Source organism: Ceratotherium simum, chromosome 25, assembly GCF_057802395.1.
Source record: "Ceratotherium simum simum isolate JZ-2026a chromosome 25, ASM5780239v1, whole genome shotgun sequence".
NCBI classification, from domain to species: domain Eukaryota; kingdom Metazoa; phylum Chordata; class Mammalia; order Perissodactyla; family Rhinocerotidae; genus Ceratotherium; species Ceratotherium simum.
Genome location: NC_141924.1, coordinates 16782403 through 16799711, shown reverse-complemented (window position 1 = coordinate 16799711; position 17309 = coordinate 16782403). Strand labels below are relative to the sequence as shown.

Below are 17309 nucleotides of genomic sequence, written 5' to 3'. Positions count from 1 at the left end.
TGGTCAGGTCTCTGGAACCCCACCCTGGAGTTGGTCCTATCATCCCCTTGTCCCAAGGGAGTAGTCTCCCCACTTGCCCCACTCCACCCCTGCCCCGGCGAAGCCCTTGCATCTCTGAGTGTCTTCCTCTCTGGGTTTATGATTGACAGGAATGTGTTCCGCAAACTGCTCGCTCAGCCAGAGAAGGAGAAGAGTGATATCCTGTCCCTGGAGGAGATTCTGGCCGAGGGGACTGACCTGGCGGAGACAGCCCCGCCCCCCCTGTGTGCCAGCCGCAACAGCAAGGCCAAACTGAGAGCCCTGAGGGAGGCCATGTATCACAGCGCTGAGCATGGCTACGTGGATGTCACAATTGATATCAGGAGCATAGGTCAGTCTGGGCGCCCTTCGCCGCTGGGCATGGCACCACTGCCCGGCTCTAGGTCTCACACACACACACATACACACACAGGGGCCCAGGGAATATCTCACTTGCTGGTTGGAACACTTCCAGGCTAGGACGCCCACCCTGACCCCCTTGACTGCAGCATCCTGCCAGCCCCAAAAACCCATCCGCACATCCTCATTCCATGATTCCCGAACTCTGGACCCTGGGAATTTAGGAATTTGAATCACCTGGGAGCTTGTCTGAATACAGATTGCCAGGCCCTACACCCAGAGGCTCTGCTGTCGAGGGTCTGGATGGATAAAGGCTGGAAATCTTTATATTTAACAATCATCCCAGGTGGTTCCCAGTGGTTGGGGAATCGCTGCGTTAGGACACCCAAATCCATGATGTGGCGGCCGGGCAACAGTTAGCAGGAGAGGGCTCCTTCCTACCAGGGCTCCACCCACTGCGCTTCGGGGGGCAAAACCCTCTCAGGAAAATTTAGGGGTGGCTCTTCCTTGAGTGAGCTAGCCCAGAGCCATCTCTGTGCGTCTGGAGTACAGGCTAGCCCAGACTTCACTAGTCTAGTGGCCTTAGCCCCGCATGGGAACAGCAGGACCTAGCAATGGGCCTTAAACACAGGGTGTGGCAGGTCAAGACAGGTGAGGGCCTGAGGAGGGGCCCCCCGATGCTGTTCTGGAAACGGGCCTCTCTTGCAAGGTGGCTGTTTAGTATGTGGGGTGTTCATCCTTTGCCCTGAGAGCCTGCTTAGCATGATTATGAAGCTCGAGCCTCTGAATGGTCTGCTTGCTATAAACAGTGTGAGATACAGTCTCTGTGCCTCATGAGAGGGGAGAAGCAGATCACAGCAATCAGCAGCTGGAGAGGTTTCTATTAAAGGAGGAAGACCTGATGAAGTGCCTGCAGATGGAAGTGTCATTTTGCACAGGGGAGCAGCAGCCTCCTCCCATGTCTTCTTACTCAGATGTTAATATCCGTCCCAGCCAGAGCAGGAGATGTGAGGTCCACTGATGGATTTCCCCTGCTCTAAGCTCTCTTCTGGGCGTGGGTGTGCTGTCTAATCCTGGGCAAGACTCTTTCCCTCCTGAGCTTCTCTCTCCCCAGAGAGAGGATAGAGACGAATGAAGTCAGAACTCAGGAGGATGTAATAAGCACAAGTAGTGTGCATAATAACGCCAATATCCTACACAATGATTATATGTTGTAAAATGCAGCCCCTAATAATATGAGTAGCACGCAGACATGGACACGCATAGTTAAGGGAATTGAATTATGACCTTTAATTTCAACTTCTGCAAGTCTTTGGGGAAAAGACCAACACTGGCTCTGTTCATTGAAAGTCAGTCCCTTGGTCTCATAATTTGGTAATATCCTGGGGGAAAGCCAACTTCCAGATAAAAACACGCCTTCTCCTTTGGTTGTTTTCTGCCTTGCCCTCCCCTCCCCCCTTCCAGGTGTCCCCTGGACCCTGCACACGTGGCTGGAGTCTTTGCGGATCGCCTTCCAGCAACACCGCAGGCCTCTCATCCAGTGCCTGTTAAAGGAGTTTAAGACCATCCAGGAGGAAGAGTACACAGAGGAGCTCGTTACCCAAGGCCTGCCCTTGATGTTTGAGATCTTGAAAGCGAGCAAGGTACGAGGGGTTTAACGCTGTTGGGGTCATCAGCAGAGAACAAGGCTGGAGGTTCATCATCTCCATGGTCCCTTAGTCTCGGATCCTGCCCTTCGGGTGGGGTCGCTGCAGTCACGGCCACTGGTGGTGGAGGGACCCCAGCTGGCTAAAGCTCTTGGCACACTCATCTGTGGGCAGCTGTTTTGCTGAGCACCTTTATGTCCCAAGGCACTTGGGCACATGGGACAAAGTAGAAAGATACCTTCTAACCCAGGGAACTTGCACGAAAGCTGGGGATATAATATCAAGACATGTGCCCCAGGGGCACTGAGGTGGCGCATAAACAATGTTAAGTTGGGTGGCACAGGCTCTGAGAGGTGTGAGACATCAAGGAGGGTGTCCCTGAGGTGCTGAGACTAGAGCAGGCCTGCGTGGATAGGAATCCAGTGGGGGGAGATGGGTGCAGCGCCCTAGATCAGTGGGGTGCAGACCTTGCCAAGGTTTCTGGAAAGCCAGGCTGTGGGAAACGCTTTTCAGGGATAGAGGATCAGATGAGTTTACCGCTGACCCCTTGAGATTCACCCCTTCTTCTTGGGTCTCCTAATTCCTCCTTTCCCAGCAACAGGGAAATGCTGCAGCCCCTTCAAAACACCAGTCCAGCCCTTGAGCTATTGTGAGATCAATTCTTAAACATCTCTGTGGGGTCGTTTGTTTGGCAATACCATATTAGACATCCAGTCCCTGCTGGTGAGCCATGTGGCATTGTGTGTGTTGGTGGGGAACTTGGAGAATGGACAGCCGTGGCGTGCCCATCCCCAGCCAGCCATCAGGGTGGAGAGCCCAGTGCAGGGGGAGGCCATGACAGATGCCCCACCACTGTGGCCGTGGGAAGCACAAGGGGGGCCGGTCCGCCTGAGAGGCTCTGAGGAGGTGGTGCCCCAACCATCACATACCCCGAGGACTTCCCACTGGGCCACGAAGGACATTACAGCACAGTGGTTGACAGCATGGACTCTGGAGCCAAATGCAGGGGCTCAAACCTGGCTCTGCCACTTCTAGCCTTATGACCCCAGTCAGTTTAATTAACTTCCCTCTGCCTCAGTTTCCCCGTCTGAAAATGGGGACAATACTCTGTTAACCTCTTTGGCTGGTTGTGAAGGTAAAATGAATCAATGCCTGTCAGAGTGTCCCTGCCACTTAGTGAGTGCTTTGTAAGTGTTCTCTATCATAAAGATGGCCTCACCAGGGGACGTGGCACGTCCAGTATTTCCCAAAGGGTGTCCTATCAAAACGACCCCCTCGGCAGGGATGATATCAAAATATTTAACACCCCAGTGCAGCCCAGGCACCAGCCAGCTGTGAATACCGACCTGTGAAGAGGCTGAATGTCAGCTCCTCTCCTCTGGATAACGTTGGGTTACCCCACTTTCTCTACTGTAGGGCCTAATTTACGAAGGCTATCAAGTGTTTCCCAAATTCATTTGACCTTGGAACCCTTTTATAATAAACCATTTCAAGACACAAATAAGGATTTTTTTTAAGCTAAAATATATATTTTATGTTTACTATATGCCTGACACTATTCTAAGCATGTTATAAGGATTAATGCATTTAAATCCTCACAAGCAACCTTTGAAGGAGGCACTCTTCTTATCGCCATTTAACAGATGGGGAAATCAAGGCACAGAGCGGGTAACTAATGTGCCCAAGGTCACACAGCTGGTAAGGGGCAGAGCTGGGATTGAACCCAGGTGGTCTGGCTCCAGCCTCTTACCTCTTTGCCCCAGAACAGGCTTTGTGGAACTCTGGGGTCAGTTTGAGACAATGGAGCCTGTGAAGTCTCAGGGGAAATAGGCCTCTGCACCAAAAGGACAGGTGGGTTCCCCCACTGGGCTAGGCCAATGGGCTGCCCGCCAAGACTGAAGAGGGCAGCACGGAGCTGCCTTCTCCGACAGCTGGGGTGGCCCCACAGGAAAGCAACAGCAACACGGCCCATCTGCTTTCTGAGCCACAGAGCACCTGGCCTGAGGTCCAGAGCGAGTCCCATTAGGTGTTCTCATTAGCGCCCCGTCCTTAGCCCAGAGTCTCAGGGCCCCCTGCGGGCTGGATTTGTGCTTGATGTCAAGCTCTACCGAGAAAATGGGAGCAGGTGTGCCGGCCTTAGGGAGACCTCAAATGGGAGCAGGTGTGCCGGCCTTAGGGTAATGAGCCTCAGCGATTCAACAGAAAGCGAAACCTGCTGGAAGCCTTTCAAAACCAAACTCTCCCCGCCCCTCAGCCCTCACCCCCCAGCTTGAAAATACATACATAAATACGGCTTTCACCTGGAGTTACCTAAGAAACCACGTTAGTGAAAAACATTCTTAGGTCTGTTCCTAGGGTCTCGGTGTTCTAATTGGTTGTTGGTGTTTTGGTGGGTTTTTTCCCTCTCTTTAGGAATGAGAATTCCAGAAATTACTGAGGCATCTTGTATATTAAGTAAACCTAATCTGTGGATTTTTAAAGTAAGCTTTATTTTGAAGTATGACGTACATACAGAAAAGTGCCCAGATCATAACTGTAGAGTCTAATGAATTTTCACAAGGTAAACCTACCTGTGTGATCAGCACCCAGACGAAAAAATAGAACATTACCAGCACTCCAGCAGGCCCGTTGTGCCCCACTCAGCCACTGCCCCCAAAGGGCAGCCAGCAGCTCTGACAGCAGCAGCTGGGGGCTGGGAAGAAGGGAGGGGCCTTTGTCAGGAGCTGTGGACTAGAGCCTGCTCCCTGTCAGCTGTACTGATCATCAAGGGCCCCAGGGAGCCAGCCAGGGATGATGGGGCAGGGACAGCTCCTTGTCGGGAGAAGGCAGTCTGGGAAGGACGCACAAGAGTTGGGTCTGCTCTGATAGGGGTTCCATGGCAACCCCTGCTGGTGAAATGTGGTATTACACATCATGTACGCTGACCATAGCAGGAAAGAAAGAGGTGATCAATTTCCCACGGCTGCAGTTGAAGTCGAGCATTCTCCAAGCATGAGTGATATTCCTTGGTCAAAAGAAGACTGGAGAGAGGTCGCGGCAGAGAAATTCAGAGAGTTGAGAAAGTGGTGCAAAGCTCTGCCCTCAGAAAGTGCCCTACGGGAGGGTAGTCATAGCCCTACCTCACACAACTGTCCCGCCTTGTTCCTTCTCCCTCCGCTAAAGGATTCCTGTTCAAGTCGCATCTGCTGTTCTGTGTGAACGAATATCTGGTTTTATCAGAGTAGTGGATAAGAATGCAGAATTCCAGTAGATAAATTCCCTTTATGGTCAGCTCACAGAAATACAGCTGCCCTGTGAAGTGAAGCGTATGCCTTCTCCCCTCCTTGATTTCTGCACGTTCAGACCTTACTTGAAATCTGGTTGCAGATTTTTTTTGCTCTTGCTTCTAAGTTTTAACTACAAAGGAATTCAGTGTCTCTATATTTCCCCAGGAACAAACAATATAGTATTTTTTTAAAGACACCTGTTTAAAGAGAGCTCCTGGCCCATTTCTCCCGCACATAATTCCTCTGGGCATTTATTCATTCAGTAGTCATGAGTGCTCATGGTGCTGCAGTGGTGATGGGACAGGCACGTTCTTTATCCTTCTAGAGCTTACTGTGTCCCCGGGGAGGGGCAGACAGAAGGTACGCAAGGAAATAAATCAGCAAAAGAGAGTCAGAGCATGATAAAGGCTATGAAAAAAATGAAATTGGAAGATGATACAGTCTCTGGGGGTGGGACAGGCGAGGTCTGATTTAGACAGGATGCTCAGCAAGGTCTGCCTGAGGAGGTAGCATTTGAACAACCACCCAAGTGAGCCAAAGCTTCCAGCCAGGCAGAGGTCGGGGCCGGAGCATTCCAAGAGAAGGAATTGCAGATGCTAAGCTAAGGCTGTTAGTGGGAACTGGTTGGTGTGTTGGGGCAACAGGAAGAAGGACAATGTGACAGAAGCAGTGGGGCAAAGGAAGAAGTGTAGGAGAGAAACATCAGTTTGCATAGGGCCTTTGTCCATGGCGAAGAGTTTGATGTCCCTCCATGTGCAGAGAATGGAACACCACTGGAGGTTTTAGACAGAGGCGAGACTGATCTCTTTTTTTTCTTGTGGTTTGTGCACTTTTTTAGTTTTTAATTAAACTTTTTATTTTGAGGTAATTGTAGATTCACATGCAGTTATAATAAAAAAAAATAGAGAGAGATACTGTGTACCCTTTACTCGGTTTCCCCCATTGGTAATATCTTGCAAAACTACAGTAAAACATCACAACCAAGATAATGACGTGATACAGTCAACATGCAAAAATTTCCATCACCACGTGGATCCCTCATGTTGCCCTTTTACGGCCAAACCCACTTCCCTTCTGCCCACACCCCCTCCTTACCCACTGGAAACCACTAATCTGCTCTCCATTTCTCTAATTTTGTCATTTCAAGAATGTGATTGAAATGGAATCATACAGTATGTAACTTTTTTAGGATTGGATTTTCTCAGTGTAATTCTCTGAAGCTCCCTCCAGGTTGTTGCATGTATCCACAGTTCGTTTCTTTTCATTGCTGAGTAGTACTCTGGGGGATGAATGTATCACAGTTTGTTTACACGCATCTAAGGACATCTGAGTTGCTTCCAGTTTTAAGCTGTTACAAATAAAACTGTTACAAACATTCCTGCACAGGTTTTTGATGTGACTATAAGTCTTCATTTCTCTGGGATAATTGCACAGGAGTGCAACTGCTGGGTTGTATGGTGGTTGCATGATTAGTTTTTAAAGAAACTGCTCAACTGTTTTCGAGAGTGGCTGCCCCATTTTACATTCCCACCAGCAAAGTATGAGGGATCCAATTTCTCCACATCTTGGCTGTTCGGTGTTATCACTAGTTTTTATTTTAGCCATTCTGATAGATGTGTAAGTGATATCTCGTAGTGGTTTTAATTTGCATTTCCCTAAATGGCTAATGATGTTGAACATCTTTTCATGTGCTTATTTGCCATCTGTATATCCTCTTCAGTGAAATGTCTCTTTGTGTCTTTTCCCCGTGTTCTAATTAAATTGGTTGCTTTTTTACTGTTGAATTTTGAGAGTTCTTTATATATTCTAGATGCTAGTCTTTTGTCAGACATGTGGTTTGCAAATATTTTCTCCCACTCTGTAACTTGTCTTTTTATCCTCTAAGCAGGGTCTTGCAAAGAGCAAAAGCTTTTAATTTTGAGGAAGTCTAATGTATCAGTTTTTCCTTTTATGAAGGTTATGCTTTTGGTGTTGAATATTAGAACTCTTAGCCCTAAATAATGAATATTTCCTCCTATGTTTTTTTCTAGAAGTTTTATAGTTTCGTGTTTTACATTTAAGTCTGTGATTCATTTTGAGTTAATTTTTGTATGAAGTTTGGGATTTAGGTCAATGTTCTTTTTTTTTTTGCTAGTGAATATTTAATTGCTGCAGCACCATTTATTGAAAAGGTTATCTTGGGGCCGGCCGGTGGCACAAGCAGTTAAGTGCACATGCTCCGCTGCAATGACCCAAGGTTCGCCGGTTCGGATCCTGGGCACGCACCAACACACCGCTTGTCAAGCCATGCTGTGGCAGCATCCCATATAAAGTGGAGGAAGATGGGCACGGATGTTAGCCCAGGGCCAGTCTTCCTCAGCAAAAAAACAAAAGAGGGGAATTGGCAGATGTTAGCACAGGGCTGATCTTCCTCACAAAAAAGAAAAGGTTATCTCTCTTTCATTGAATTACTTTTGCAACTTTGTCAAGTCAGTTGCACATATTTGTGTGGGTCTGTTTCTGAGTTCTGTGTTTGGTCCCATTGATCTGTGTGTCTGTCTTTCCACCATTACCACGTAGTCTTGATTACTGTAGCTATAAAATAAATCTTGAAATTGGATAGACTTATTATTCTCATTTTATTCTTCTTTTACAAAATGATTTTAGCTATATGAGTTCTTTGTCTTTCCATGTAAATTTTAGAATAAACTTGCTATATCAACCAAAAAAATCTTGCTGAGATTTTGGTAGGAGTTCAGGAAGAATGAACATCTTTACTATGTTTAGTCTTTCAGTTCATGTGCATGGTATGTCTCTTCATGTATTTAGATCCTCTTTAATTGCTTTCATTAATATTGTGGAGCTTGCAGCACACAAGTCCTGTTTTGTTAGATTTACACACAAGTATTTCATATTTTTTGAGCAACTATAAATATTATATTTTTAATTTTTTTGTCCATGTGCTCATTGCTGGCATAAAGAAATACAATTGATTTTTTTATGTTTATCTTGTATCCTGCAACCTTGCTGAACTCATTTATTAATTCTAGGAGTTTTTTTGTAGATTTATTGGGATTTTCTACTTCAGTCATTCTTGTAGGGTAGGTCTCCTGGTAACAAATCTCGTAATTTTCCTTTATCTGAAAATGTCAGAATTCCCATTCATTCCTAAAGGATATTTTCACTGGTTATTACTTACTTGATTTTTTTTTTTTTTTTGCTGAAGAAGATTGGCCCTGGGCTAACATCCGTGCCCATCTTCCTCTACTTTATATGTGGGACATCTGTCACAGCATGGCTTGATAAGTGGTGCATAGGTCCGTGCCCAGGATCTGAACCTGTGAACCCCAGGCTGCCGAAGTGGAGCACACAAACTTAAGCACTCTGCCACCGGGCCAGCCCCTTGATATCTTTTTAAATCAGCTTTCCTTCCCTTAAATGTATTTAGAAAGGAAACACTATATTACGACCATAAATAAAAAGCCCCCATCACTTGCCATGAATAGAAGGTACATATCAAAATAAATGGGTGGAGATTTAAAAGCACTCTCAGTTCATTATGTGTTCAATTTCATCTTGTACACAACTCCAGTGGGACGTGTGACAGACAGGGCTATGCTGACCTCTTGGAAGCCCTCTGGGGGTGGGCAACCCTCCCACCTCTTTTCCAGGTGTGCTCCAGGCGAGAGAGGCTCCACAAGGGAGGGGCCTAGCTGTAGAGACAAATTGCTGTTGACAATAGAAATTGAGGCAGAGAATTCACTGCCAGTGTCTCCAGAAAGTAACAGTAATTCCACATTCCCTTGATTCTAAGATGAAGCTATTTTCACCTTTTAGAGTTTCTCAATTTGAAATGGATCTTAAGTGGATGTGTATGTTTAACATGGTGAGCTTTCTTTTCTCTTCCTAGAAGCTGCCATTAATTTTATGACATTTTGGAATTTAGAAAAATAGGGATTGGTTTGAATTATGGGAAATTGCTGTTTTAGGGGTTAAAAAATGGTCAAATATCGGCTCTTTCCTTTGGTTCAACCTAATGGTATATTGTGATGCATTATCTTTTTTAGCTCTCATAGCAACCTCACCAAGCAGGTGTCTTGAATCCAGTTTGGAAGAGAACACTGAAGCCCAGAGAAGCTGAGTAACTTTGCTAAGGTCCCAGAGCTAGTGAGTGAGGAGCCAGGCCTGGGACCCAGCTCCATCTGGCCCCAGTGTCCGTATTTTTATCACTACATAGAACTCCAGCCTAACCACCCTATAGAGGACCTTTGGGATTAATTCTAGCGTTCCTTTCAGAAGATAAACTGTTTCAGTATCTTTTTAGGAGAGGAGTGAGGCATCAGAGGAGGAGAGAAAGGTGTCAGCCCCGAAATCCACAGGAGTCCATCTCAGGACAGTCTCCTGGTAACGGCAGTATTAAGAATTTCGCTTCACTCCTCTTGAGTTCATTTGTGTGGCTGCACAGTTTTGAGTCCCGAGGACCTGAGTTCACCCCATGTGCACACCCAGCATTGTCCGTGAGACACCCGAATGGCAGGTACCCAGCGGCATGGCAATAGCAACCGCTCACCAGGTGCTGTGCGCTCAGGCCTGGCCAGACCCCCACCTGCCCACCTGCCCCTCCCACACACCTTCCTCCCTGGGCTTGCCCTGGCCTCCCAGGGCAGAACCTGCATGCAAAGACTGGCCTGCTACCCCTGAGGTCTGAGCCTGTGGCACCTTTCACCTGAAAGCACTGTGCTTAAATGTGCTGCCCAGAGGAGAATACGGACATCTGTCCCAGCACAACCACCCCACCCGCCCCCACCTCCAAAACAGAGAGAGCGTAAGCTTGGTTAATTCTGTTCTGCCGTCTTCAGGCTTGGTGCAGAGCTAACCAAACCCTTGCGATACCCCAGTTCACTGCCCCAAACTGACCACCTAACCCAAAGGGTCTCACCGCACTATAGCTGTGAACTGGTACGAATTACAGCCACCCCCTCTCACTCAGAGGAGCCCTCCTGGAGTCCCCATTCATTTTGGGTGCTCAGTAACCAGAGTGAATTATACCAACAATCCCATCGCCTAGTGGAAGCATGCAGGGAAGTGCACAGAGTGGACCTAGATAAACACAGATGAATTCAAGTACATGCTGGGGAGTTTTCTCTTAGGGCTCTGATCCCTGAAAGACAAGTGGCCAGAAAGCCTTGGAAAAGGCAACGTCTTTGGTGCTGATGTTGGGCGCATCACCGTTATCCTTCACACAGTGGAGACGCTCAGGGCCTAGCCAGTGCCTGGCACTTCATACTACGGATGCTCAATAAATATTTGAAGAAAGAATTAGTGAGTAAGTGGATGCATAGCTTAGTGTGTGGGGAAGGGTTTTTATTCACGAAACCTTTAGGGGATGAATGCATCAAGCCCAGGGGACTGTGGACGTCCACTTTAATCCTCAGCTCATCTTTCCTTTTCTCTCCTGAACTTCTAATGCTTTCATCATAATTATTCTGTTTCCTCATTGGGCAGATTTTTAATAATAGACTATTTTTTTAGAAAAGTTTTATATTTACAGAAAAATGAAGAAGATAGCACAGAGAGTTCCCATATAACCCCTCACCCACTTTCTCCATTAACATCTTATGTTAGTATGGTACATTTGTTGTAATTAACGAACCAACGTCGATACATTATTGTTAGCTAAATCCCATACTTTATTCCTATTCACTCAGTTCTTATCTAATCTCTTTTTCTGCTCCAGGATCCCATCCAGGACACCACATTGCATTTAGTTGCCCTACCTCTTTAGGCTCCCCTTGGCTGAGACAGTTTCTCAGATTTTCTTTGTTTTTGATGACCTTGAGAATTTTGAGGAGTACTGGTCAGATATTTTATAGGATGCCCTCTAGTGGAAAATGTGATGTTTTTCTCATGATTAGATTGGGGTTATGGGTTTTGAGGGAGGAAGGCCACAGAGATAAAGTGCCACTCTCATCACATCGAGGGGACATGCTGTCAATGTGGGTTATCAGTGGTGACGATGACCTTGATCACCACTGAGGTTGTGTTCGTCAAGTTTCTCCACCGCAAACTTACTCTTTTCCCACCTTTCCAAATTATACTCTTTGGATTCGAGTCATTCTGTGCAGCCCTCACTTAGGAGTGGGCGGTTATGCTCCGCCCAGACAATGTTTGAGTATCTGAGGACTGTCCATTTGGAACAGGTCTGGCCAGCCCTTATCTTTACTTACTCAAGTGATACAACAGGCACTGTGTTAGGCAGCGAGGTCAAGCTGTGAGTCCTGGGGAGGAGGGGCCTTGCCTTGCCTGCTTCTGTTGCCCCCGATACACTCCTTTCACAGTGCGGGACACTTCTTAGATGCTTAATAAGTACCTGTTGAATTGAATTAAACAACTACCAGCACCAAAAAAAAAAATAGCCCCACAGAAGAGTCCACTGGCAGCTCAGGCCCCTCTTCAGGGCCACCAAGTCCAGGAAATGGATTTTCATTCCTTTACCCCAAGTTGATTAGATGGCGGCTGACTAACCAGCAGGGCTCGCAGGACAAACCCCAGTGCAGAGGAGTGAGACCAGCACCGTTCATTGTACAGTCTGTACAGAGCATTTTGCAGGTCACAGACTCATCTTTTTTATGGTCAGCAAGTACTCATTGAGCATCCACGGTGTGTCTGGGGCTCTGAGGTCACAGGGATGACAACATGTGGTCCAACTGAGGCAAATTCTAGAAGAGGTATATTAAAGTGTTCTATCGCTGCAGTAACAAATTGTCTTAACTTAGAGGCTGAAGACAATGCCCATTAATTATCTCACAGTTTCCGTGGGTTGGAAGTCAGGACTAAGTGTCTGGGCTGGGCTCTCTGCTTAGGGTCTCACAGGGCCAAAATCAAGGTTCAGCCAAGCTGTGTTCCTTTCTGGAGGCTGTGAGGAAGCATCCACTTGCAAACTCACTCAGATATGGGTGGAATTCAGTTTCTTGTGGTTGTAGGACTGAGGTCCCATATCCTTGCTGGCTGTCAGCTGGGGGTCCTATTTTTCTCTTGGTGTTGTTGCTTGCTTTCCCTCTCAAGCTCACCATGTGGTGGCCCCCTCCGTCCTCAAGCCAGCAACAGCGCATCAAATCCTTCTCAGGCTTCCAGTCCCTTTGACTTCCTCTTCTCCCTCATCCCATCTGAATCCCTCATCTGCCTCTAATTTTAAGGGCTCATGAGATTACATTGGGTCCTCCAAGATAATCTCCCTCTTTTAAGGTCAACTGCTTAGTAACATTAATTATCCCTGCAAAGTCCTTTTTGCCCTGTAAGGTAGCATATTCATGGGCGTGGTAGCTCATGATAGTCACAGTCCCAGAGATTAGGGCGTGCAATCTTCTAGGGGCTGTAATTCTGCCTGCCACACACAGTGCTTCTCAAACGTTAGTGTACATGGCAATCTGCACCTGCAGAGCATGTTAATGTGGATTCTGATTCAGTGGGCCTGGGTGAGAGTCCGCATTTCTCACAAGCTCCCAGGCGATACTGCTGCTGCTGGTCGATGGAGCACATTTGAGTGGCAAGGCTTTAGACCAGAGGAAACAAATTTACAGCCTCCAGCCCAGGTCAAACCCAAGTCAAAATTTCAGTACCTGTGGTTCATCAAACCTGAGGGAGCATCAGAATCACCAGAAAACTTGTTAAAGGACAGATTGCTGGGCTCAGTGTTTCTGAGTCAGAAGGTCTGAGATGGGAGCTGAGGGTTTGCATTTCTCACAAGCTGCCAGGTGATGCTAACACCGCTGGTCTGGGGACCACACTTTGAGTACCACTGCATTAAGCCATGAGACAGGCAGTCACTTTGTGAGTGAAAGGAGCATTTAACATCCTTTGGTTATAAGGCATCCTCTTTGAAAGCAGAGTCCCTTTTTCCATCCAGTATGATTGTGTCCCCTTAGGCACCTCTGTGGATCACCCTGAGGTGACATGGTGCCCTCTGGGGTCTCACCCACTTTAATAGAAGGGTTGGATTTTCTTCTCATGTGTTGAGCTGTATCCTTCTGCTTTGGGAGCATAATGAAGTAGATTCAAGAATAGCTTGAACCGCTGACATCATGAGTGGTCCCAAACCCCTCTTTTAAAATCAGAAATAGTGTGTATTGTTTTTATTACAAAAGCAACACTTGTTGGTTGTAGAAATATAGATAAAAAGAAAAGGGAAAACATTATAATCCCACCAAAGGTAGCTACTCTATTCTTCCAGACCTTTTTCTATACATATCTGTCCAAATATATATATAGGGTTTTATTTCCAAAAATACATGGTACACACTGTGTTGTAACCTACTTTTCTTAATATATTGTAAATGTCTTTCTGTCTAACTCTCCTTTTTTAGCCCTAAGTTTCAACCCCCTCCCCCCAATAAAAAGCATCCAAAAGCTGTGATTCCTGGCTTCCCTCCTGCACACCTGGACTTGGAGGGAGATTAATGAACAGCAGGGGCCGTCAGGGGGAGGCAAAAACATGAAGAACATGTCAACAGAATCAGGCTCCTTCATCCCTGAGCAATCGGGGCAGCTGTAGTTTTGCATTGCAGAACTGTTTCTTCCTCTTTTTTTTTTTTTTTTTGGAGAAAGTGATTCAGCTGAGCACTCCTGGATCCGGAAATGCCTCCACACCATAATCAAATTCATAAGAAAGCTGAATCAGGAGTATTTGTGTCTTGGTGATGGAGAGCACAGTCACAGGATCAAAGGGCTTCCTGCTGCTATTTTCAGGATAAATAGTTGCCTCCAGAATTTTGGAGTATTGATAAAGGTGTGTTTGGGATAAAAACTGAGTTTCCAATCTGTGGGTTACAAAACCTGCCTTCCAGTGGATAGTAAATGATTAGGGCAAGAGAGAAGGATTTAATTACAAATTAAGCTTTCACCAGTGAACCCACTGCAACTAGACAGTGGACTAACAGAGCAAGCAGATCCAGGGCCTGCTAGGGCAAACTGCATCCAGGGAAATTTCTCTTGGAACTGCGATAAGTTTGTGGGCTCTTCTCGCTTGGGGGGACACACTCCTGCGCAAGAGCTTGGAGAGGCTGCGCGCAGCCCCCAGCAATGTGAGCCGTTCTTTCTTTCCCGCAGAATGAAGTGATCAGCCAGCAGCTGTGCGTCATCTTCACTCACTGCTATGGGCCCTACCCCATCCCCAAGCTCACGGAGATCAAACGGAAACAGACCTCGCGCCTGGGTGAGTGCCTCCTGCGCCCTGCCCTGCGTGGCTGTTGCTTTGTGACTTGGGGAGGATGGGGAAGCAAGTGTCATCAAAGAAGGTGGGGCGTATCAGAGGGCAAACAAGATAGACACGGGAGTCAGGCAGGTGGAGATCAGGATATCTTTCTGATGTGATAACTGGAGAATATATCTTGGGAATGTAGGCAAGGAGACCAACTGGAGAATATACCTTGGGCATGTGGACAAGGAGACTCACCAGTACCTCGTCCCTCCCACTGAGCGACTTTCTCCCGCAGTCACAGACAGTGACGGACTGTGGACTGCAGAAGGCCTTCCCAGCCCATGTGCTTCCTGCAGGCAGGTAGATGCCAAAAGAAGGCTGAGCTGTCCCCCCAAGTCTCCCCTCTAAGAAGTCCCTCTTCCTCCCAGAGGAGGAACAAGCAGGGGACAGTGACAGGCCAGCAGTGTTCCTCTGATGGAAGTCCACTAGAGCGAACTAGGAGAGGGGAACAAGTGCCCCCCCAACACACACACACACACACACACACGCACGCACGAGGGGAACACAGCTGAGCCGAGGAGACTGGATGCTCTGAAATCCCGTGAGAGTAGCAATAATCACTTTGTGTTCTTCTGGACCCTTGCACTGAGCCAGCCCCGCCCAGGCACCTGACTTACCATCTCAAGTGATCCTCAGGCCACCCCAGGAGGCAGGCCCTGCGAGTCATCCCATGTCACAGCTGGAGAAAGGGAGGCCCTGCAGAACCTGCAGTATCAGTTCTGGTGGCAGTGGAGCTTGACCCAGGTCTGCCCAAAGCCGTCATTCCATCATTCTGCAGTCCCGGCTTCTGGAATTTTCCAGGGGAAACCTTTCCATCAGGCACTGATTTCATTCGGAGCTTCCTGGGGCTACTGCAGCCTGGTTGATCTACCTGGGAAAAAGACAAAGAAATACCCAGTGCCGTGAAGCCTGAAACACGAGCTTCTCTTGCAAGGGCCTGTCTCCTTGCTGCCCGGGGAGTTATAAAATATTAAAGATAAAGGATTCCTTTCCAATGAAGGTTGGGGGCTTTCCTACTTCCTATTTCCTTTTTCTGTAAAGAACTGGGAAATGTAGGAGAAATGGAAGCATCTGAAAATTCTACTCTTTAGTAAAAACTGCTACTTTTAAAACAGGTGAGCTAGTTTAAATAAGTGAAAAGACTGAATTCATAAAACTGTTTTAAAGTATTTTTGTTCCTGTCGTGAATCACTTGTTAATTTAAATGACCCAACTTTTTGCTAAAATGAAAAACTTAGCAGCTGTGTCAAAGGTTGTCTGTCTTTCTTTATGCTCATTCATGTGGGCAAGCCAGGATATACCACAACCACAAGTATTTCTACCTTATAGAAAAGAGGTATTATCAGGGCAACAAATTGTAAAGACCAACCAAATTAATAGACTTTAGAGATTGAAGGCTACATTCCCAGGATGTAGCAATAATCTCTGTCATCTAGGGGCCTTACAAGACACCCTTATTAGGGCAAGTATTTGCAAGGGCTGTTTCAATGACACAGTGTAAAGTCTGCTTTCCTGTGGCTCTAGGAGATGAGGGAACATTTTCCTTCTGGACCTGCTGAGATTTCTTTCACCAGCAATTAAAAGGGCTGGTTTTCAGGCCAAGCATTGGAATTCCAGGGGTTAGCACCAAGAGAAGAAAGGCAGGCCTGAGAGGCTCGAAGCTCACAGTATGAAAGAAAAGGGGCAGAATATAATTATTAATAAATGGAATGGGGAGCATGTAGTGTTTGTGTCTTCAATGCAGCATTTCAAGCTAGAATCACTAAAGGGTGCCAAATAATGGTTCTTTAGGGACCTGCTTTAAAGGAAAAATAAGAATAATCCATGACAAGGGTCCTGAATTGGCATCTCTGTAGGGCCAGGCAGGGAGTGGGTTCAGTGTAAAACAATAGGGAGTGGTGGAGACTATGGCAAACTGGAGATCACATGGCGTTTTTGTGATACTTGCCCTCCCAATGAAGTCTGGGAGAGAATGGTAAAAAGAGCTAAAGGTAGGAGATGTTAGCAACTTGGGAAGCAGGAGTGGGAGCTGGTTGGAGGAGGACAAGGAGAGTGAGAGAGGGAGCAGAGGGAGGCAGGTTGCTGAGAAGAGGGAGAAAGTCACTCCAACAACAGTCTTTAAAGCAAGTAGAGAAGTGAGTTTTAGGCAACTCTGAGGCCTTCCCCTGTAGGCTCTCTTCCAGCCCTTTACTTGGATAGTTTTAGTTTTTTGTGTTTTTTTTTTAATAAAAAAAATTTAAAGATGTTGGGATCACAGGTAATTTTGACTTTTTTTGAGATGTTTTAAATTAAAACTTTTTTTTAGTGGGAACTGGTGAGGTAGCCACATGTGCTGATGGTAATATGAGAGGAGGACCACCGTCTGGGCAGCACAGGGGCTGAGGGGCCATCCCACCTTCTAGGGCAGAGTAAAGAGAATCAGCCAGGAAGGCAAATTCTGGGTCCAAGTTACAGCAGGGTCTGGGCACAATGGGGCCAGGCCGGGGGTCCCAGGTGCAGTCATCAGGGTAGGCCCAACAACTGGGGAGTCACAGTCCCCAGGAATCCAGGGGGCTGGTGCCCACCATCCGTGGTTTAGGACAGCCTAAACTCAGCCATAGCAAGCAGCTGGGGTCCCATTACAAGACAGCCCTTTAACCCCTGGGGAAGGGCCCGTCATCAACAGGCAGGTCTGCAGGCTAAGAAGGGGCCTGATGTCCTTGGCAGCCTCTAGAACAAGACTCTGAAGCAAGGGTCAAGGCATTCTTCATTCGTTCAAAAAACATGAACTGAGCCTCTACGATA

The 17309-nt window shown here is 47.1% G+C and overlaps 1 protein-coding gene across 2 annotated transcripts in view; it reads left to right on the top strand.

The window, feature by feature from the left end:
* ABTB3 (ankyrin repeat and BTB domain containing 3) overlaps positions 1-17309 on the top strand; it is a 302523-nt gene that overhangs the window by 262958 nt on the left and 22256 nt on the right. For both annotated transcript variants that reach the window (XM_014780586.2, XM_004418069.3), the window contains 3 exons: positions 150-370; positions 1843-2021; positions 14375-14480. In XM_014780586.2, coding sequence (XP_014636072.1) covers positions 150-370; positions 1843-2021; positions 14375-14480 — 506 coding nt within the window. The remainder of the gene's footprint in view (positions 1-149; positions 371-1842; positions 2022-14374; positions 14481-17309) is intronic.